General features: G+C 42.8%; 1 protein-coding gene across 2 annotated transcripts in view; it reads left to right on the top strand.

Moving 5' to 3' along the window:
• The first annotated feature begins 836 nt into the window (after nt 1-836).
• The window catches only part of C6H14orf132 (chromosome 6 C14orf132 homolog), a 41222-nt gene continuing 18552 nt past the window's right edge, over nt 837-23506 (top strand). Inside the window, exon 1 of one of the 2 annotated variants that reach the window (XM_032110989.1) lies at nt 837-941. In XM_032110989.1, the coding sequence (XP_031966880.1) occupies nt 915-941 (27 nt within the window). In that variant the 5' untranslated portion in view covers nt 837-914. Of the gene's footprint in view, nt 945-23506 lie in introns of both variants that reach the window. The other variant, XM_032110988.1, reaches the window with a different exon arrangement.

The following is a 23506-nucleotide window of genomic DNA, read 5'->3' as shown; positions in this document are numbered from 1 at the left end:
AGGAGAAGTTGAGAAGTTCCAACAGCTCAGCCATGAAAAGGTGTAAGATTGAGCCGTCGGGAGTTCTTTTCAGCCGTAGTGAGAGAGGGAGCTAGTCGAGTATTTTAAAACCAGGCTGATGAATTAGCGAGCCGGGCAAGAAATCGACTGTGACCGCCAGGTGCGCATCTCAGAGGCGCGTGTGATGCAGAGGACCTGCACACACCGCGAGAGCCGAGCAGAGCCGCATCTGCCCGTCGCTGCATTAATCACTCATGGTTTCGCCCCCCAAGCACTCGCCCGTCATCGGTTCCGGCCGGCGGGACCCAGCCTGAGGGTTCCGCGGTGCCGCTGCCGCAGCCTCCCCGCGCACCAGGGCTCGCCCGCTGCCAGCGGGATGCCACGCACGGGGCCGGGGCTCCGGAGCCATTCCGCGTCGGCAAACAGCCTCCGGGGACCGAGGGACTCCGTGCCGGCTGGGGCTGGCCCCGCCGCGGAGGTCCCGAGCAGCTCCAGAGCCGCAAGCGCTGCCGGCCGGGAGGGTGAGCGGGGCCGGGGCGGGGCCGCCCCACAGGTGCTGCCGGGCGGGCGGAGCGCAGCCGCCCCGGCCTCCCCCCGCCGCGGAGGCGGACCGAGCCCAGCCCAGCGCGGGGGCCGGGTCGCCGCCGCCCCCGCCTCCTGCCGGAGCCGCTCGCTAGCCGCGCCGTGCCGTGCCGTGCCGTGCCGTGCCGTGCCGTGCCGTGCCGTGCCGGGAGCCGCCGGAGCTGGAACTGGTACCGGTGTCGGCTCCGCTGCCGCGGCCGCGCCCGCCGCTGCTGGGGGAGGCGGTGCCCGCGCCGCGCCCCCGCGCCCCGCCCGCCCCCGGCAGCAGCAGCAGCGGCAGCGGCAGCCTCAGCACCTCCGCCAGCTCCTCCAGCAGCTCCAGCGGCAGCACCATGGACCTCTCCTTCATGGCCGCGCAGGTGGTGCGCGACGGCGGGACGGGACGGGAGCCGGGGGCGGGAGCGGCGGGGCGCGCATCCTTTCCTCTGCTTTCCGCTCGGCTTCTCTCCGCTCCAAAGTTGCGTCGCCGGGGGGGGGGGTAAACCTGAGCGGCCCCGCTCCTTGGGGAAGGGGCGAGGAGGAGGAAAGAAAGGGAGAAAATAAGGCGGCTGGAGCTGGCAGCGCTGCTGAGAAGTTGCCGGCGCAGCTCGGGGCGCAGCACCTGTTAGCGCCCGGCGGCGGGCCCAGCGCGGCTCCGCCGCTCCCCCGCCTGCCCCTGGGGCGCTGCCAGCGGCCTCGGGCTGCACAAGGCGAGGCATCATCGCTTCATCTTCCGAGGCTAGGCTGTAAATGAAAATCGGAGATGCGATTTTTCGGTTCTTTTCTTCCATTCCGTACTGCGATTGTATGTGCATCTGTGGTTTGGGGTTTTTTAAGTTTTTGTCTACGCATACAGAATCCAGCTTGGCGTGTATAGAAATACTCCTCTGTTTGCATGAACAAATTTTTTAAATTGCAGCTTAGTTCTGGATTCCAGCTCGAGGCATGATCGTGGGTGTTGGTGTTCAATGTACTCATGCGTAATATACTGAGAAGTATATAAGGGCTATAAGCCACCCAAAGCCAAAAATCATCATGGTGAATCCAGGTGAATTAGGTTTTTAAACGGACAGATAGTGCTGCACTTGAGAAAAAGCCACACTCAATGACCATCCATTACCTTTTCCAGGATATATTTTTCTAGTTATATGGGTACCAAAGTGTGATTGGCTTTTTTCAGGAATGACTTGGATCCAAGTTTGTGATTTTGCCAGAAAACATTAAAAACAATAAACTCACCGTTTAGAGGTGTAGTAGGGGCCAGGGAAGCCTTTCTGCACTGTTGCTACACTGAGTGCTGACCTCAGCTGGAGGTGTTTGTTGGAAGCCAAATCTAATCCTTGCCCTGTTGTTCTGTTTCATTAATGCAATGGCTGTTTTGTCTTGTTCCCTTCCTAAAGTCCACTTGTGAGGGGGTGTCAGGCTCTGCCTTTCTCAGGGTAGCAGTTGGCTGTCCAAGCATCTCTTCCCTTTGGACATGTTTCTAAGAATTTTTTTTAAGGAAAACCACAATGGGGAGGAGGAAAGCATCATTTCTATTGATACAAGATCTTCCTGGGAACTGGAGTATCTGACACATACAAAAGGAAATTTTGTATGTGTCAGATCATTTTCCTATGGTCCTTCTCAGCACAATTAGTGAGCTCCATGTGTCCATCTTTTGTTCCCTAAGCACTGAGCTCGAGTGGAATGCCCTCATAGCATGGAAACAGGTGCAGCACAGCAGCAGGTTTTACCCATAATCACAATGGAGCATGCCAAAGCTGGGACTAGTGCTGCCCATTCCCTTTCTGTACTCTCCCTTATGCTTGCTGTCCCATATTCCACATAACTTCTGTGCTAATCCTGTGTGTTGGAAGAGCCACAAAGCACTGTTTCTTTGGCTTTCTCAGAACAGTTCCCAGTGCAAATGTATTTTACTAAGGTTATTAGTACAACAGTTTACACTGAAAGATTTGCTTTTCTCCCTGATCCTTTGGGGTTAATTTATTTTCCTTTGTCACAAGAAGTGACAACTGATAGGTTTTTTTCCGTGTGAGGTGAAGGTGAGGCAATACACCTCAGGAAGAAAGGATGGAATACCTTGGAGCTGTGTGCCACGAAGCCCTTTGGCTGGTGAGAAGGTGGGAACCAGTCAGGGCTGTCAGGTCTCTCCTAGTGGGGCACAGGGCTCACTGGGTCTGCACAGCACAGGGCATGTGGGGAATTCCTCCAGGGGATAGTTGTGTAATTAATCTTTCATGAGCTGCAGGAGAGCTGGCTCCTTTTCTACTGAAGGAAATTAATCCAGTTGTTAGGTCACCATGTATATGGATGCTGCACTTATCTCTGTTACTGCCCATCACAGGCCTCTTGTACCCTTCTGAACTGTCAGCCCTCTCCAGTCCTGTCACCATAATGGCATTTAACCTCCAGTGTGTCACTCCTTTAATGTAGGTATTGCTTTTCTTCAGCTTTCTTTTCACTGCTATATCTTTTTGTCTTTTTTTTTAATCATTTCTGTAGCATCTCTGGTGGTGTGGTCCAGTGAGATCTTCAGTAACAGATGTGTGAGAACATGAGAATTATTGACTTGTGCTTCCTGCTCATAATCACTTTTAAAAATACTCTGCTGTCACTCTCATTAGCATCTTTATCACTCTCATTATCATCCACCTGCAGCAGGTATTGCATTTTAACTGATGAATACCAGATACATTAATATTTTGTAGAAAAATAGGTAATACCTGAACTGAGATGCTTAGTGGCATACAAACAATGGTTACCTCTCAAGTTAATTTATTTTTTACTGGATACTGTAGACTATTTATGTTCCTATAAACTGCTTTTGTGTGTTATCACACCTTTGCACTGCTCATTGTGGACCCAAGTTGGCTTTGCTAGATGTCTTGTGAGACACCATAAATGACCTGTACCTTAGAGCCCCTCTGATGTAAACACAGAAGCAGAAGGTGCGTGTAAGTTTGGTTACCACTTGCAGCCTCAGTGATTCTACAGTGTGTTATGGAGAGTTAAAACCTGGCTGCCTCCTAGGTGCAGCCAAAGCAACCACATCTGAACACCTCAGCTGTATTGTATTTATTAGCTATGCAATGAAGAACAGCTTTTGACTGTAACTATTAAATCTGTTGTTAAAATAAGCCTTTTTGCATCAGTGTGTTCATCAGTAGTTGATTGTGTAGGCTTAGGTGTCCTCTGTTCTGCTGGTGCTCTAATTGACTTTGGTTTAAGGTCTTGTGTGCTAATGAGCAGGACTCAGACCTAGTCAAAGCCTATTAGCTAGTGGTGGGTTTCCATTTTAAATCCATATTTTAATTAATGCTGTACACCTCAAGATGCTGTGCCAAAGATGTTGAGCCACTGCTAAGCTGCATGACTGGCTCATTTCTGTGTGTTGTTCAGTGATTTCAGAGTGCTCTTGTAGTCTAGGTAACCTCAGAAATAGCCACTTCTCATAGGTAGAGACTTTTCCTTCCAGCATAAAAGCCCGGTTTTGGGAGGTGCTGAGTGCTGCATCCAGGCTAAGAGCACTCAATGCTTTTAGGAGGGGTTAGGGGGTTGCTGTCAGATGCCCAGGGGTGAGCTGCCCCCCTCCCTGCTTCTGACAGACTAAAATTAATATTCATTTAACAGCCAGCTGATGAAAAAAATGTTAGTGGGAGCAGGGTTGAAACATGTATTCAACTTGAAAAAAATAGAAGCTTTTAGTGGCAAAAAAACCAGGAAGACGGAGAATAAAAAATGATGTCATGGTCTTCAGTATGATCAAAATTAATATGAGCTGGGCAGCACCTGCAGTCAAAATGTTACTGATACGTTTTTCAAGATTTATGTTTGCAATTTAATTTTCCTGAAGTATTTCCTGTATTTTCTGTTTCATATTGAAAATGAGCACTGACTGGATTTCCTTAATTTGCAGTGTTTTTATGGTCGGGTACGTCTCCCTACAGTAAAAATAAAATTTTAATTGTTAGATAAATGGTCTTTTCTTCTTATATGTTTAGAACAGGGAAAAGGTAGCAATAGCCTTGGGAATATGGCCGTTTCTGTGGATTTTTTTTTACTAAGTCATAATTAGTCGATGTTGATTCTCCATGTTCAATTTGTAAACAATTTCTGAGTATTTGAAGTACAGGAAGTTGAATTTTTTGTGTTTAATGATTCAAAGTTGTATTTTTATAACCTTTTGTTTCAATTGGAGTGATGGGGATTTGTTTTAAATATGAAAAATGATGCCATGCTTCAGGAGCTAGAGAAACAAATGAACAAATTTGATACGGAAAGCAAAACCATCATAAAATAAAGTTCATTTAAATTTCATTCCTTTTGTGTTCTCTATTACTCTTCTAGGACTTCAGGTCTGGTCAGTGATCATTCAAGCCACTTTAAACCTTTCATTGCATTGGCAGTAATCCAGGTCACCTTCCCCAGAAAAGGGAGGTGAGCGCTGGTGCATCTTGAAGAAACCATATAGCTCCCTATTGCCATGTCAGAATAACAAGTCCATGCTTCCACATGAAAGATACATTATTAAGAGCTATATAACTTCTGAAAAGCCCTGGAATACACAGGATAAACTGAGTTCATTTAGGGTCAATAATGTCATGCAAGTTAGTTACGAGAAAATATTATAATAGCAGATTCTGCAAACTTTGATTTAAAATAGCCTTTCATTTTGACTTATGGAATCATAGCATCATTGTCATTATGTCACTTAAAGGTTGGAAAACACTTTTAAGATCTAGTTCAGCCATTAATGTAGCACTGCCAAGTCCACCACTAAACCATGTCCTTAACTGCCACATCTACACATTTTTTAGTTGCCTCCAGGGCTTGTGACTCAACCACTTCCCTGGGTAGCCTGTTCCAATGCTTGGCAACACTACGCATGAAGAAATGTTTCAATAATATCCAATCTAAACCTCCCCTGGCCCAACTTGAGGCTGTTTCAAATTTGCCCTGTCACTTGTTGCTTGGGAGAAGAGACCAACCCCCGCCACCTGGCTACAACCTTCTTCCAGGTGGATGTAGAGAGCAATGAGGTCCCCCCTGAACCTCCTTTTTCTCCAGGCTAAACAACCCCAGCTCCTTCAGCCACTCCTTATCAGACTTGTGCTCCAGACCCTTCACCAGCTTTATACTCATATTTTCCAGCTGACATGGACAGCCCATGTGCATGCTGCAAAGCTGGTGTGTGCATAGAGAGTGTGCTTGGCCACTTGAAGAGAGCTGCTGCATTTCCAGAAATGCCAGACATAGGTCCAGTATCCTTTAATTCCTTTCTAATGAGATTTCTATGTTAGAGAATACACAATTAGGATCTGCTGTACTCTGCTGTATCAGCATAGAGGAACCAGAGTGCAGGATAATACTGCATTTGTTTTCCCACTATTTCTTTATCTCTTCTCCATCTTGAGGGTCAAGAGGGATTCAAAGCCTTTATTAGCTGTGTGCTCTTTCTTACAGCAGGGTAATCTGAAGGTATTAAAAAAGAGAGAGTTTAGATTTGTGGTTTTGGTAGGTTATTCCCACCAGCTCAAAACAGAATCTAGGCTGCTTGCTCAACGTGAACTGCATGTGTCTTTGTGTCCATACATGTGCCACCAAGAAAGCTCCAAAGAAAGACCTTTCAGTCATGCTTGCACTTGGAGAGTCCATCCTTGACAGTGCTAAATGGTGGCCATTTGGAAGCTTTGACATTACTGGTGTATGCTTAGGACTGATTTTTTTCTTTAAAAAGTGGGATCACCAAAAAGCAAGCTCTATGCCAAACCAATGGAGAGTTGGGATTTAAAGATGCGTGAACAACTCCTTGTCAAAAGCTGTCCTGATTACAATCTAAGACCTAAGACAAAACCTCTTTGATCTATAGCATTAAACAGTAATAATGTTAGCTAGAATCTTGTAGTCATTCTTTTACATAACCAGTTCAGTGCTCACTTATCTGCATAATAGGGCACTGACCATTACTTTACCAGCTCTGCTTTCTTCCAAAGGTTAAAGTCATTCTCTCTAGAATTCTTTGATTCCTCCAGAATGTCTTGACCTATAATAAATAGAATCAAAGCATCAGGAGGCTGAAAGAGCAGATCTGAGTGTAACTAAGGAGTTCTCAGATGCTTTGGTTCAATCTTAAGTCCCAATGTCCTGCTGTGGTATAGCACAGCCAGAGGGACCAGCTGTGTAATCCAGATGTTGCAGAAATCCTGTTCTGTGTGGAGAAATCAGTGCCCTCATACAGGATGTTGCCAACAGTTGAGGTGAGAATCATTTTCTTTCTGCTGGCTGCTTGGCACAATTGCATTAGATTTTTATTAGTGTGGGGAACCAGAAAAATCCCTGCACTTTTCTTGTCGCTGCAGTAACACTGGAGACTACATTGCCAAGTCTTCTATAGCAGAAATTTCTGTTCCAGCAAAGCTTTTGAAAATTCATTGGAGATTTGGGCATACTGTTTTTATAAAGTGTTGCTACTGCACTTTGGAAGGAGCCGTTGTTCTGGGATTGTGCTTGTAATTGCTGTCAGAAGATGTTAAAAGCAGTGATTCCAATCCAGCAAAACACTTAAACATTTACTGCACTTGGAACACATATATATTGTTCCGGTAACATCAGCAGGACCGTCCACTTGCTTAAAATGAGGGGTCTTAAAGTCTGGCACAGATGGGGAGAGAATGCTTTGCAATGCATAGGAAAATATCCCAGGAGAGCAAGAGGAAGCCTACTACTGGTCATATTATTAATTCAGGGAACCCTGAGATTAGGTGTTTTGGAGTGACTGTGCTTTCGTCAATTAATAGCACGACCAATTTCTCATAGTAGCTGTTGAATGTTGGAAGAGAAGGATGTGGTAGGAAGTGGGTGGTGGGGAAGGGAAAGTAGGATGTGACTCATGTGGCACATGTGTTTGTGTACCCTTGCACAATGAGGGTTAGAAGAAACTGGAAATAATTTGTGTTTCATGTGCCCATTAACTGTGAGATGAATTCTGTGACATTCTGTGTTTTGGGTTTTTTTTTTAATAATTTACATGATTTTCAGCAGTTATATGCTAAAAACTTCAAAACCAGCAGATGTCACATATTTCCATCTTTGTTGAGTGTGGAAAGGAGGTTTGTAATATAATAGCAAATAGACATTCACATGTTTTACAGACATAAAGCATTTCACAACACAGTTGATTGCAGCAGTAGCTTGGGTCCTGTTGTACACAGAGAATAGCTAGAGATGGCAGGTAAGAGGAATGAAGACCGAAGAAGCACTACATTCATGCCAAACATCTTGCTTGTTGAGGTGCCTGGTTTTTCTTGAACAGTAAGAACCCAACCCTGTCCTGTACTGAGCAATAATCCTCTTGGCAGACTTGATGAGAATGGAGTTAATGGGTAGCAGCTGGATAGCCCAATTGGGTCCTCAGAATCCATAGGCTAGAAAATCTTAACTGGTTATATATTGGGGGTGGCAGTGGTGGTGCTGTTGGTGTTATCTTGGTTTTGGCTAATCTAGGATGAATTTCTCAATTCATTGATGAGCTGCAAACATGGGGGTTGAGATTCTGGTTTAAGTTTTGTTGAAAATTGAATGGCTTCACCACCTTCCTAACCTCATTCCCGTAACAGACAAAAGCAAAACACTCCAAATGATTCAAAGCATTGTATAGGATTAAGTAAAGCAGTGTGATGCTTTGGTGACCATACACCATCAAATTAAATCATTGATCAAAGATTAGACTGTTCAAATGGAGTGCAGTGATGTGGAAAGCAGAAAATTAGAGCAGCAACCCAAGTAAATTCAGCAGTGACCAGCTCTCTTAGTTTGCTACATCTCTCTGCTGGAATTTAGTTTCCTTGAAAGTGTTTTCAGTCATGAATTGCATTTTCTACCTGAGCTAGTGAGGTTTATTGGAGTCCTCTGTCTGTTGTTTCAACAGAAATCTTGGTTTGATCAGTATAGTATCCTTAATTACTATTAACCACCTCCTCTGCTCATAGGGATGATGATTTTTAATGGTGTCTTTTGAAATACTGATGGCTCTCTGTGATTGTTATAAACACTTTCTTTCCAGCAGATACATGCTCAAGTATGAAAGGAAGTTCATACTTGAAAGTTGGTTGTAAACTGATGATAGTTGTGTTACTCATCAGTGGCTTGATCTACTTGTGCTGGTTAACACATCGGGATTGTTTCATTTCCATGGAATGGAAGAAGTCCTTGGCAAACAGGATCCTGACATGGCATATGCGAGTTACTGGGACTGGAACAAAAAAGGGTCAGAATGAAGTGTGTGAACTCCTTCACATCTATTTTGAAGGTGCTGCATGGTCAGGGTGTGCAGTCCTATTCACTCTGGTGCTGCAGTAAGGAATGCCTGTCCTTACACTGGGCTCTGAATAGGAGCAGAAAACATGGCCAGCTCTGACACAAAGACCAGGAGCACTGAGCACTTACTGAATGTGTGCTTTGAAGTGCTGGCAGGGTTACAGGAAGCAGAGGCAGTACAGGGTGGAAGATCTCTCCCTGCGAGTACGACCACGAGTGCACAGCAGCCAGAACTGGTGCTGTGAGCGGTACTCGCTGCCTGCCTGTTCCCCTGGTGGCTCACACACCCACTCAGTGCCCTCAGTCTGTCACAGTCACAGCACCAGCCTTTTGAAATGACACCTACTCTTACACTGAATCCTTAGTCTTCCGATTTTGAAAGCTGAATTGCACACTCCTGGTAGCTGCCAGAGCCCAAACCTGCCAAGCAGCAGCTAATTAGAAAGCATTACTATTAAAAGCTCAGCACCTCTATGAAGCAGGCTGCTGGATACAGGGGCATTTCCTTTTGTTTTGCAAAGTGATTATCTCTAGTGTGGAAATGTTTTTAAAAGTAATAGTATTAAAAGCTTTTAACCTCAGCTGGTTCTGTTGTAATTTTGTTTGCAAGCCTTTCAAATGTTACAAAAGAAGGAACACCCTAGAAATGAGCCCGCATAGCTAAAACAAAACCAAACTTCCACTGTGGCTTTCTTTTTTTTTTCCTGCCAAAACAGCTGGAAGAGCACTTGCAAAATGTGGGATGGTGTACTGGGTTCTGTGACTGATAAAAGATACTAACACCAGAGTCACTGCATGGATGGGAAAAAGACAGCTGTGTCTCTTCAACTGATGTGTAGAGGTATTGAGGTGTATGTTCAGAGAGAAAAAGTAACAACAGGACTGAGGAACAAACAAAAAATATTAAAATTCAAAGTTTTAAAGGATTTCTGAGATGTCAGCTGAACCCAAGGACTTGGAGCAGCTGATCACCTTTAAATTTCTAAGACCCTAATTAAGTGCATGCCTAAAGTATGTAATTCTCTAAAATTCCCTTCTGCTTAGATGATAGTAGTAGATTAGAAATATATAATTAAATACCTTGATAATCTGCAGTAAGTGCCAAAGCATTCTGAGGTATCATAATAGCTCTTCTTTAAGAGTGAGCTCCACTTGAAATACATTGGGTTACTCCTTTTGTCTTTCTACCTTACCCTCCTTGATGCACCACACACGTTTTTACGGATTTTTCTCAGGAGTTTTCTCATGGCTTTTCTCTCATGTGCCCATGTAAAATGTTTTCCTTCCAACTCAGGTATGCTGTCCTCTTTGGATATCTTCTTTCTTCATCTCTCATATCCTCCATTCTTACCTTCTACAAATTATTTCAGAAGCTATAGTTGCACCAGCTTGAGTCCAAGTCCTACAGAAATTTGAATTTAGTTCTGGAAGATGGGCACAAAAGAATAAACAATTCTCCTGTTCAGGGACAAGAGATGCAAATGCATCAGAGCAGCAAACTAAAATGCTACAGTCAGTGAAAGTGTAAGCAACATGGCAGAAACTTTTCAGTTGACTTACTAAAGATAGAAGCCTGTTAGTATGTCTTTACTGGGCTGCAAGTTAGTAAAAATTGAGTGGCACTTGATGTAGATTCTAAACATCAGGAATGGAAATGTCACCTCCTTTGCTCTGTTTTATATTTTGGTTGTTCTTCAGCTAGAGCAGAGCAGCTTACAACCTCAATCTAAAAAGTTCTGAATTCTCCTCTAGATGCTGAGCCCAGTAGTCACTTGTGAGAAAGATATTTCAAATTCATTCACAAACACTCTTCTCTCTTTGCCTGTCCTATGATACCTTTCCCCTCACAGACCTAGAGGTCACCTTCATTGAATATGTGGTTATTAACATAAAGGCATGCCAAATGGTTATTCTGTGATAGGATCCAGGCTGTGAAATGGTTCATTCTGAGCTGGTCTCTGAGCCGTCTGATGGAACATGCAGTGAAACTGTGCAGATGAGCAAGGCGGTGAAATGTGTTGTCAGGGTGGCAGATGTTTTATTCTCCTGGTGCATTCTCTGGCATTTCTCAAGGACATGAAACAGAAGCAGAAGAAATTGAATTGCTGTGCTCACTCTCTCCCTTGTTCTCCAAGGTAGTTTTGCAACTCATTTCTCCTGTAATCTTATCAAGTGTGAGAAGAGACATGCACTTCCTGACTTCTCTTACAACTGTCCTTTATACTTTCACAGGTAACCTTCTTTACCCAGCCAGCTGTAGTTTTCAGCATGGGTGGTTTTCATGGTACATATCTTGCTTATCACTTTAGTGTACATAATACCCTTTAAAGTGCTTTAAAGACAGGTATTTGGATGACTAAATAAACATTGCTGCCTCTAAAACATTTGTCTCCTGACCTCTGGTCTGCACGGTTCATGGCTGGCAGAAGGGAGGGCATAGAGAAGGCAGAAGACAACGTGCTGATGTAAGCTGCTGTCTGGGCTGCCATGATAACAATCCCTTGCTGCGCCTTAAAGCCTTCGGGTGCCAGCATATGCCATGGGTCATGCTGACAAGTGAAGGGAAATGAGAAGAGGAAGCAAAGGTAGGTTTGGCCAAACTCTGCTGTCTTCCTTGAGGACACAACATGGTCTGATTTGAATTGGTGTAGAGAATGCTGGCCAGCTCCTGGAGGATAGCTCATTACTTCTAAAACTGCTGGCTTTGGAAATGGCAGTCAACTGTTACTAAAAATCTTAAAACTGAGTTCTAAAGGACAATAAATATACTTAGGAGACTTAGGTCTTGTTTAGCCACCTGGTCTTTGCTGTTAGAAAACTAATCATATAGTTTTACACTCTAAATTTAGCCTTGCCTAATCAAGAATATCAGTTCATTAATGCAAACAGATTCAATAATTTCTTAGTGTTAGATTTTTTAATTATTAAAAAAATATTCCATACCTTGTATTGCCCATAGGTTATGCTGGTAATTCAACTGGGCTCCACCACATCCATGATATCTTTTTTTTAGAGAAATATGTAACATTTAAGGTATGGGTTCATCTCCATACTTACTCTAGAGATCTCAGGGACACTACAGTATAAGCAGCCATTGGGCATATACTGTCAATTTGGGTGAGACATGACTGGGACCTTGCACCCCAACACTGTGATGATCTGTGGTGTCTCTGCTCTGTCCAGCAGGACTGTGGCACGACCAGGGTCTTGAGGGACCATAGCTGAGAGCTGCTGCGTGGCCAGGCTGGCCCAGCATGGGCAAGCACACCTGGGGTGGCAAACAGAGACAGTACAGCTGTGTCTGTTGCTTGTTGTATTTCAGGGTTGTTGTTCAACTGCTGCATCCAGAAGTGACCTACAACTTACTAAGTTCAACCTCTAATGTGATTTTCCTTCTCATAAACCTCAAAACTTTTCATGAAGAGTGTAAAGTTTTGCCTGAAATTAAAGGATACAGAGAGGAAGGCAGGACTGTCCCACGATGCCACAGAGGGGATAAGTGTCTTAGTGAGCACTGATTCCCAGTTTGGCGCTTTTTTAGTGTGGAAGTTTAAACTAGCCATTGGCTGCAGCAGCAAAGCAGCAAATCCTTCTTAGGCCACATGTGCAGTCAGGTGGTGCGGCAGGTAATGCCCAGAGCATCCCTCTTCTGGGTATTAATGAAGTTATAGCTTGAAGCTTACAGCCCTGTCTTTTGGTACTGGATTCATGACTGTGGAGCTCTAATTTTTATGTTGTTTTGTTTTGCTGCTTGGTTTTTTTAACTATGGTGTCATTTCCTTCAAAATGAATCTGGCAGGTGATCTTACAGAAGCTTGGAAAATTGGGACTTTCAGACTCTGCACCATTTCAGTAAGGCTCAGCCAACAAGCAGAACAGGGTGTGCTCTTCCCCAAAAATAAGCAGCGTCTTTCTGGGTGCTGATTTTGACAGAAACCCTGACATCGGTTTAGGAGCAATAGAGCTCATGTACAGCTCTTTGCCTCAGGATCATACTATGCTCCTGTCAGTCATAGTAGTCATCCTGTTTACTGCCTGTCTCACAGGAGGAGCAGAGTGATGACAACAGAGGAGATGCAGCAGCTGTCACACCTATTTACAGCTTCTCAGTCACTGATGTGAGAATAAATAAACATGATATTCCTGCAGTTGCATTGTTAGCAATTTATTTCTAAAATCAGTCACTTGAAAAATATTGAGGCGCAGGTAAAATAGCTCTGTCAGCACTTTCTGTGTGGTTTGCAACCTACTGCTTGACCTGAGAATTTTACTCTCTTTCTGTTAAATTAGTAGAAGAGTTAAGGTCAAGGCCACATACTTACCTGGTGAAAGCACACATTTGTCTTCTGAGTGAGGTTGTACCAAGATGGGATGTAGCTCACCAAATGCAGGAACATGCTGATTCCTCTCCACTGCTGCCATTTAATTCCCTGATTTTATTACCCGCTCGGCAGTGATGAGTAATTCTCACATGTAAGCAAGTGATATTTACTGTAAAAAAGGCCAAGTAAATTCATTGTTGAGCAAACATTTAAAGAAATAACAATTAGAGATTGATTTCCTGTTTTGTTTGAAAATGTGGAGGGGAAAAGAAATTGAAAATATAAACATTTTCTCTTGGCTATCCAAGAAACAAATGCACAAGCTCATATTTTCCATCACTGCATCCCCAGAAATGTGGGCATGAAACTTGTTGTATTTAGTCAGTAAATCTTTATTAAAGTCAAACAGTGGCTGACAATAAATATGCAAAAAAATCAGTAAGTCAAGAAAGTTGATAGGATTAAAATCTATGACCTGTTTTGGGGGCTGAAGTGGAACAATCCCAGATAAACAGAAGGAGGGTGAGTCTGTAATATCTCGTGCAGACACAGCATTTGGGGACATGGATGTTGTGCTCTGTTTTTCCTTTTGTCTCTGCTTTCCTCCTCCTCAAAGCTGCGGAGGGGACCACACAGAACAAGCATCTCATGGCAGGAGCTGTATTTTTGGCTTGGAGTTGAGAGCCATCATCCCTTGAGCACAGCAGATTGGCTACATGGCCTGATCATTGGTAATTGCCCCTTAGCAGCTGTCTCTTGGCAGCTACAGAGGGGCTTTGTAATCAGGCTGGCCTGCAGTCAGTGTTCCTAACTGGGACTTACCTATCCATCTGTTTCTGAAGTGTGTGGGAAGCAGCATGGCTGTGTGCACTTAAAAGCTCAACATGGATGGCGCTTTCAGGGGCGTAAGTTCAGAGCTGTGATGAAACATCTTATCCTTCTTTGTTTCTTCTCATTTGGGGAGGCTTCATCTTTCTCACTGCCATCTTGCTTTAATGGGCTACTGCACCTAATTCCTGAGTCACAATAACACATGGCAGAGTTTGAGTATCTCTGCCACCATTTGACCCTCCTTTGCCATGGTTCTGTGTGATGGTGCTGTTTCTTTTCTGGCTGCCTCATCAGCTAGTATCAAATAAGTTGGGTGCTTATCTCTGAGAACCACTAAGGATGTATTTATTTATTCATTCAGTAACTTATATTCTGTGTAGGATCTCACACCTGGATGTGGTACCTCCTAATGTCAGTCTCACTGGTTCATCATTAGGAGAGCTCTGCATTTCCCTGGAGGCACCTGATTGTAGCTTCCAAACATAGCAGTCAGCATGTTTGGCCTTTTTTTTTTTTTTCCTCCCACCTATTTTTTTTCTTCTGTTTTTCTAATTAATCATAAAGTAGACTTGCTTTTGTGATCCCTGGGATTACCGGAACCAGTGCTTCAGGCAGCACAGTTCCCAGTCATCTTTCAAATGTGATACTGTTTCTGCAGTAGGAGTATTTATTTCATATACAGTCTGGGCTATGTTTATTTTTGTAAGTCAAATTCAACTGTGGGCCGTGCTACCCAAACCAGGCACTGGATTTATGTTGTCAGAACCTTCAGCAAAAACCTGAATCCTCCAGAACTGGACTTTTTTTCTTTTTAATCTATTTCACAGGAGCAACTAGATAGCCTCCAAATCTATTTTCTGGAAAATGTGACACATTCTCAAAGAGACAGGTTGATGGGAACAATTGCTGTTAAAAAGCAGGAAGAAAAGCCGCAGTGAGGGCATATGCACATTCACATCATGTGAACCTGATGCTGACCAGAGGGAGCCAGCCCACACCTTCCTCCCTGCCCATGAAAGCCCCACAGCGACAGGATGCCACCTGACCTTATTGCCACTTAAGGACAGGGTTAGCCCTGGCCACGCCACCAGTGTGCAGGAGCAGGCAGCCTTCTGTTCATGAGTCTTGGGCAGAGCAGTGGTCCCTGCCTTCCAAGGAGCATGTGGGGAGGCAGGAGTGGGTGCGGGGTGGGAGTGCACTTCTGCTGCCCATCTGCCACTGCCCACCAGCACGAATGCCCCTTCTGCCAGAGCAGAAGTGCCTTTAACTGAAGAGCAAAAGGGGAATCCAGGAGAAGGGATGTTTCTGATATATTTGCTCCCAGGTCCATGTCTCTGTGCATTGAGTGCTCGATGCTGAGAGCAGCTGTAAATTATTGGTGAGAATAAATGCAGGCTTTGCCTGCATGATACAGATGTGATCCAGGGAAAACAATGCTGAAAATGGTGTTAAAATTGTCGTATGTGGGACACATATAGTAGAATTGAAAAAAAAAATACACAGGAGTCACAAGCAGATGTAAATCCGCTTGCTAATATGTCTTGCAGGCAGTGTCAGGGGTGTTTTGGTGATAGCTGCTTTTGCAGCAGAGCAGGCAGTGTGAATGCAGTGCCCACAAACTTCTCAGAATCCGTAAGTAAAAGGCAAATTAGCTTTGCACAGACCTGTGGAGGGAAAAATATAAGCTGAGGAAATAACAAGCGGGTGATGTGCATTCTGCACTTTGCTGAATGCAGAGCAAACTGGAAGTGCTATGAAGATTTGGAAAGTTGAAATTATTACCCAAAGAAACAAGCAATCGTTTTTTAGTTCGTGTTAGGCATTTTCTTCATCTGTCTCAATTAGTTTTATCTGCCTTCAAATGAGGAGCATTTATACCATAGATAAACACTTGTGTCAACCATCTCATCCATCCTTCTGTATTTCCCTTCGAAATCTCACCTAATTCCAGCTGCAGTGATCTAGTCTATTAATCACTTTTTATATTTCAGGGCTGCCTTTTCCCATATATCCCATGTTTCCTCAACCTTGCATTTAGTTTCACATATACAGCAAAGCCACTTTATTGTTTTTTCCACAATACCAGCTGAAAACTGTCCTTTTTTAAAGTTTGTGAAATACTGTGCCATGGCTGGACTGCTGGTGCGTGTAACCTTCCAGTTGGACTTCTGTCTCATTGACATCTTTGCCCTGCTCCCATTCCTTTATTCTTGGATTTTGATCAAGACCTTTTTATTTATTTCCACAGTTCCTATGGGATCCTTATATTTTACTAGAATTGTTAGTACCTAGATTAAAAAATTTCTGTTCCCATACATGAATCCATATATATCTGAAAGCTGTCAGCCTGTCAGTGATCCTCCCAAGAAATGGTCCACAGTCACTGGCTGTTTATCATCCAGCTACTCTGTTCCAGGTAGCAGCACCCTTTTCTTCTAAGCAATGAATTGGGTTACAGAGGAGCCTAACACCAGTCTGTGTGTATCTCATTTTCGCCAGCCTTCTTCAATGTCTATCATATCAGGGGTTAAGCCAAAAAAAATAAAAGAACAATCAATTAAAATGACAATCAATAAAAACCAGAGATTAATTAGTTTAAATAACTGAGATAACCCAACTCTGAAAGCTGCTTACAGTGGTAGTAAATCTTGTTAGCCCTTTAGTTTTAATGCTCTCACCTCAGCAGCAATGCAGTGAATCTGACAGAAAGGAATCATTGCTTTGTGGATATCCTTATTTGTGCAAATTTCCTTTCACTGAAGCAGTCTGAGTTCCCATGCTTCTTCATTCACCGGTCGGGCAGTCCTCCTGAGCACCCAGGTCAGCCCTGTGAGTGGGAAAGGGCAGCTTGTTCACATCTGTTTTCAGCTGTCTGCCAGCATCCCCCTCTTCTTCCCTCAGTGCAGCATTTTTACTAATTGACATAAAACCAGTCTCGTGCCATCACACATGCATCTGCTTTCAGATCTGGATTTCCAAAGCATGTGTTCAGATCCAGATTTCATGCATCACTGCATTACAAGGACTTCATTTGCATAGTCCATTGCAGGTTGTTAATCTTTGTTTAGATTTTTTTACCCTGTCACCAAAATTGTGTCTTTATACATGTATGTCAAGGTGGACTAAAGATGTATTTTCCCCTTTCCAGGCCTTCCATGATCAAATGATAACTGGTTGTAGCTTTTCTGCACCCCCTCACTCCATCGTTTTAGTCAAGTCCTTTGAGCAACAAGCTCAAGTTACCCAGTAGGAGTTTGTAGTTGGCTGTGTGAAAGATGAGGTTGTCTTGTATGTTTTCAACAAATGCATGAGTCCTGAAGACAAGAATTTCATTCTATGCTGCCTCCAAGTCTTTGGAGAGGGTAGATGCCATCGTGTGGCATATGAATGAGGGTGTCTAAAAAGAGGGGGCTATCGTCTTGAACTGAAGTCATCACCTCTGTGTTTTATGTCAGATATGCTTAGAGTGGTTTGGGTCCAGTAAGCAGTAGTCTGGTTTAGATTAATTTCTTTTCAGTTTCAGTATCTTTATGGGAAAAAGTGGCAGAGTCATCACAAATCTGCCATTCATCATTTTGTATCATGATATCATAATGATCTGAAATCATGATATAAAATAGCAGTTCGTTTTTTATTAAAATTGCATTTAGTCTTGCTGGTAGCTTCTTTTCCTTCATATCTCTTTCCCTTGAAAGAACAAGATGGCCAGCAGATGTAAAGGCTACCACCTGGAAAAAGCTTTCTTACATGTGCCTTTTAATGCTTGATTTCTGAGCTGTGAAGAGTAGCACATCAGTGTTGCTTAAGTCAAGCATTTACATTTATACTATAATGCAAAGCAAAACCATTAAGGTCACAGACTTCCTGCTTTGACATGAGAAGTAACCTTTCCTTAATATGGAATTTAATATGGATTTAAAATGGAAAGTAACCATCCAGCACTTTGTGTAAAAATGTTTGATGTTTCACTGGGAGATGTCGTTAATAGCACCTGAAGCATTTATCTTAGTGACATCATGTCTCTTGATCAGCGAAAAATCACAGTAACCTTTTGAGAAATCAGAGTAAATCAATAACCCTATAATTCACTCTGCTAATGTCAAACTTTTCACGTGCAAAATATCGTCTGCATTTATGTAAAGGAAAGAAACATGTCATCATCTAAATTGCAGGCTTAAATGAAGGCCTAAGATGAAAATAATATGGACCAGATAATATTTTAAGGCTCTCAACTCATATTGGTTCATCTTGTTCTGTCTGTGGATGCCCAAGAACAGTTGGCAGATGCCAATGCTGCATTTTCATGCTTTTCTGCTGTCGGAACTAGAGATCAGCAGGGGTCAGCTGTGCACTTTTCAGTCCCAGAATGCCAAGCAGGCTTTGACCAAAGCCACTGTGTTTTCAGAAAAGAAGAATGAGCATGCCCTTGTATTTTAGCCTCTTGGTGAAAAGTGTTCAAAATCAGCCTTTGACTTTACTGTTGTTCTTCCAGCAGGAGAACAGCTTGCTGTATTTTGAATTTGTTCAGTGTTGTGAAGCCATTGATTCATAAGGATTAGTGAAACGAGCTCTAGATGAAAACGATTAAAAATTAACATCAGAATATCACTAGTCCATTGAGGATTAAGGCAGTTTTGGAATTGGAAGTGAGGTGAAACCTACTAATGCTTTAAAGACTCATTAGCTGATCTTGTGGTGGACACTGAAAATGTGCAAAAAGCCCTGAAGAGCTTACAATCAAAGCAGACAAGATAAGGCAAGAAGGAAGTTTAAATATGAATAAAAGGGGAAGATTAAAGTTCATAAAGAAAATTAGTTCCACTTTTCCTTTTTCTTCCTCCTTCACTGTGCAAATAATCAGATTTGTAGCAGGGATCTTGTTGTGACACAAATCCTGACTGGCTGGTTTTGCTGATGTTCCTCTGCATGTGAACAGATTCTGGCTCAAAGCCCATCTCGTTTGGAGCCTTCACAGGCCACAATCAATTGGCAGCCAGGGCTTTGTTCCAAGTAATAGATAAGGGTTTTCTCGACACAATATGGACTATACTTTTCATTGAAATGTAATGGTTCATTCTAAAGGCCAGAGTGACCCAATAATATTTCCTCAGTAATGAGTTGTGCACTCTAATGCTTTCTAGAAATTTTATTTCTTCCTTTTCTCCATCAGATCAGCAAGAATTGGATGAATTTTTAATAGTCCTTCTCTCTCTCTTTTCTTGTGGTACCACTGTAAGGAGCTTGAAATAGAAAGGATGGGTATTGGTGAGATTTACAGAGAGTGTAAATATATGGACAAGGAGTACTTGTGGTCTCAAAACATTTTTTTTACATTCCTCAAAGAGCAAGCACCTTCCCCTTGGGGAAACAGATGGTGCCTGCACAGCAGAATTACAGAAGGAAGTGGGTTATAATGGAAAGTGAGAGGTGGCAGCTTACTCTTCTGCAAAATCTAGGCTCTGCTTTCACCTTGGAGATGGTGGCACTGGTTTTGTTATCTCAGTGCTGGAGTAATTTAGTGCCTTGTGGGGAAAAAAGAGCTGCTGTGGGCAGAGCTGAGTTACACAGATGGAGTCTGATCTCTACTTAGTATTTGAAGAACGTTTAAAATCAGTGGTGACTCTTACATGTATGTAGGAATTGGCGTGTAGTCACACTAAGGCTCCGTCCACCCCCGGAACTGAAGGAGTGGGACAGAAGGGTTTGTTTCTGGTTCCTCTTACTTCCCTATTTAAGCTGCAAGAAAAACAAGCTGATTTTAATAAAAATGAATGAAATGAGGTCCATGACAGCAGTACTGCATAACACCAGACTCAAGCTCCACACTCAAACTCCACTTTGATGTGTTCTCATCTGAGCTGGTAAGACCCAAGCTTGAGAGACACAGCCTCAAACTGGGAATGAGTGCATCCATTCATTGTATTCTTTGTAGATCTTGCAACAGACAGCTGAAGTTGACCAAGGCCCACTCTAAAATCTTATGAGGGTCATATCTGAAGTAATCAGAAAAACAGATTTCTTGGGAGGGGGTGTACTCTGGGACAATGTGAAATACCCAAGGCCGGTATGACTTCCCAACAGCTTTCCTTCCCCTGCACTTATTGTGATGCACCTCTTCCTTCTGACCCCTGCCTACCTGTGTTTGTCTTTTCATATCACTACCTTGTTATCCTTTCATCAGTATGTGATGATCCAGGAACCCAGAACAGAGAGTGAACAGGAGCACACTGTGGCTTCCCAAGCACAGTCAGGAGGGCCACTGCTCGTACATGCAGAGGTTGTAACAGGCACCAGCAGTCTGACAATTGTTCCTCTTCCTGAAACAGCATGACAAAGTCTGGTTCTCCTACCTCTCTTGCAGTGTCTGAATATCCCTGTTGGATGAAGCTGGGTGTTGGATTTTGTGAATATTCTTTAGCTGTGTCTTGTTGGTTTTGCCTACAAGCGTGTGAACCCTGCAGCCCTTTGAAATCAGTGACATGATTGTGTATGACAGTCATTAGTGGGTGAAACAGAAATCTGTCTGTGAGCATCTGTTTTGAGGGAGCCAAATATAATTAAAGTTTAACCGTGCTGCATTTGCTCTCTTATTTACTGGGACCCAGTTCTTCTTAGGGATCACAGTGACATTTCTTGAGGTCCTTCTGAGGGGTTTGACTTGCTGCATTTTGTCATTGTATATGTGTTTCATAAAAGTGTGTTTTGTATTACAGGCTGGATCAAACAAGTTTGTTCAGAGATTCTCTTCAGGATAATAAAACTCTACCCTCTTGAGTATGCTCAAGCTTTTCCCAAGGGGAAGACTTTCTGGTTTCAGGTTGTTCTGAATCTGGACAGTCATCTTGCACTGATGTATTGCATTTTATCAGTTATGTTTCTACAATGCTCTTTGAGCAACAGGACAGATGAAATGTGGTTTTATTCTGTAATTAATTCGATATACTTGACAATAAATATATAATGTCTTAACTTGGTAAGTGGTACTTGGTAGGATGTAATGCAGAGATCAATGATGTAGTCTTCCTAGTCAGGAAATGTCTCACAGCATGGTTTCTAGTTTATTTTCAAGGGAGAATTGATCAGGTATTGAATTATGCTAGGAGGAAAACATTCAGCTTAGCATCCGTGGTGCAAAGATCTTACTCAGGCCTTGGAAAAACTCTGTGTAAAAGCTCGTCTTGAGTTCAGCCCTACCCACAAATACATAGAAAACATTGTTTTATTTCTAATGTTTTAAACTTTCTAACTTGATTTCATTTTATCTTGAGTAAACGTGGTCATCTGTTTATTATGGTCACCTCTTTGTTTCCTAATGTGTCTTTATCCCTCTGACTATGCTTTCCTAGTCCAATCATTCATGTTATACTCATGACTTGCAGGGCACTTCCAATATGCAGAACTGCTTTAAAGACATTATAATAACTTTTGAAAAATCCTTTCATTTTTGTCTGCTATTCCTTGTGTTGCTAGTTTGTTGATTTAGTTACATTTAAGATGTGTCTATGTAGTTAATTTTAGATGTATGTGTCATTTTTTTACTGCAACTCTGAAACTTTAAATGAGTAGGAAATACGTAGAAAATAACCTTAAATAGGAGTAGGAAATAAGCTCCTATTCCAGAACCTAATGAGGTAAGTTTTTGAGGTTTTGTACAGATTTTCAAATAAGCACTGTGTGCACTGCCTTAAGATTAGGTACTTACCTTCCCATATATTGCCAGTTGAGATCAATAGCTGTCTTCTCAAGGGATCTCTTAATGTTCAGTTTAAGTCCCTAAATTTACCTCCTTTTAACTGGATGGTGAGTTTGAGAATGTGTTTAAAGAGGCTGCTCTGAGGGGGCAAACCAGGTGGCATTAAGCCCTCTCTGTGGGTTTTTTTTTTTTGCTGATGGTTTTAATTCTTTCTTGGGGCATCCATTGTAATAATTTTTCTTTGTGAATTTTCTTTCTGAGCTCTCAGTGCCTCACTGTGTTATGGATTTATCCATGCAAGACACAGAATGGTGGTGTGGGATGCACAAGTCTCTTGGAGGTATTTTTGAAACGAAGATCTTCAATCCAGGATTTCAAAATAGAAATTATTAAAGATGAGAGGAATGCTTGCATTTTTGCAAGCACTACATATTTGCACTGTTTCACTGAACGACTCCCATGCTGCTTTTTAATATTCCTGTGTTGGATTTTTGACGAGTGATGCTCATCTTGAAAAAGGCTTGAGCTGCAATTCAGAAGACTTCATGTGGCTGGGGAAGGTCCCTCTGTGGCAGATGGGTGCCTGTCAGGCCACTGGGTGAGGGAGAGCACTCTTTCTTCCCAGGCTGCAAAAACCTTCAGAGTGTTTTAGTGTTACCTCCAATGAAATTTCCTTTGCCTGTTACCTGTCTTTAAAATGTCTCCCTTATCAGGTGCTCCATCAAGTTCTAAGACTGCACTGAATGATGCAGGGATACCAAACTCTATTTTTAGCTGAGCTGCACCTGTCTCAGAACCAGTGGCTCCTTGGTGAGAATCTACGTGAATGCTCCAATTTTTGTCTTCTCCATCATTTAATCTTTTTATGGTACGCTCATTGCTGCCTTGATAAAATGAGACAGTGATATTTTATTTAAGTTGGGTTCAGAGGGATCATAAATAAAACCTCAGCATGGGTAAGAGTATTATAATCTAGATCAGGGAGTTCATTATCTGAATATATAAGCTTGGACTGAAGAACCCAGCCAAGGGCTGGGAACTGCACTGCCATGCATGTGCACGTCTCCTGGGGCTGAGAGTCTTTGAGAGTGTTCTGCTTCTGCCAGGCTTTTTTCTTATTTATTTATTTATTTATTTATTTATTTATTTATTTTTGCAACTGGTTTTGTAGGACTTGTACTAAGGGTATAAGAAAACAGAGTTTTGGATTTTGGTGCAGTTCACTTGCTTGATACTTCACCTTACTTTTTGTGTTCCAGCAGCCAATAATTATTCTCAATCTTAGACTGCTTTATGCCAGATGGGTTATTTTAAGATTGCTTCTGTAGGTGCAAGATACCATCACAAAATTGTGTAAATTACATCATGTGTAAATATCTAAGTCCATGTGGGTGTAAGTGTCTTGCTTCAGTGTGAACCTGTCTCTTAAAGCACCAAGGTATCCCTTAGCTGTTTGTTGATTTGTAGCTTTGACCATCTGAAGTTCAGAAGGCTCTGAACTTCAGCTTGCAGAGGACTCTGTGCATTTGCTCTGGCTCTCAGGCTGTGGAGGAAGCTCCTGACCTTGGAGCCAACCCATTTTCTGATTACTTTTCAACACCTTTTACCTGAAAGATTTTCAACTGGTGCACCCTTCTGGTTGTGGGGATTTCTTCAGTACCTGAACTGCAGCATACTCAGGGACAGCTGATAAGTTCAAGACAATAATATTTCTCTCCTGTTTATGTACTTTCAAAACCTTTCCCCAAACATCCTGAGATGCTAAGACGCCAGGGGAATG

This window comes from Corvus moneduloides, chromosome 6 (genome assembly GCF_009650955.1).
Source record: "Corvus moneduloides isolate bCorMon1 chromosome 6, bCorMon1.pri, whole genome shotgun sequence".
Lineage (NCBI taxonomy): Eukaryota > Metazoa > Chordata > Aves > Passeriformes > Corvidae > Corvus > Corvus moneduloides.
Note: the sequence above shows the minus strand (reverse complement) of the source record. Positions and strands in the feature narration are given on the sequence as shown.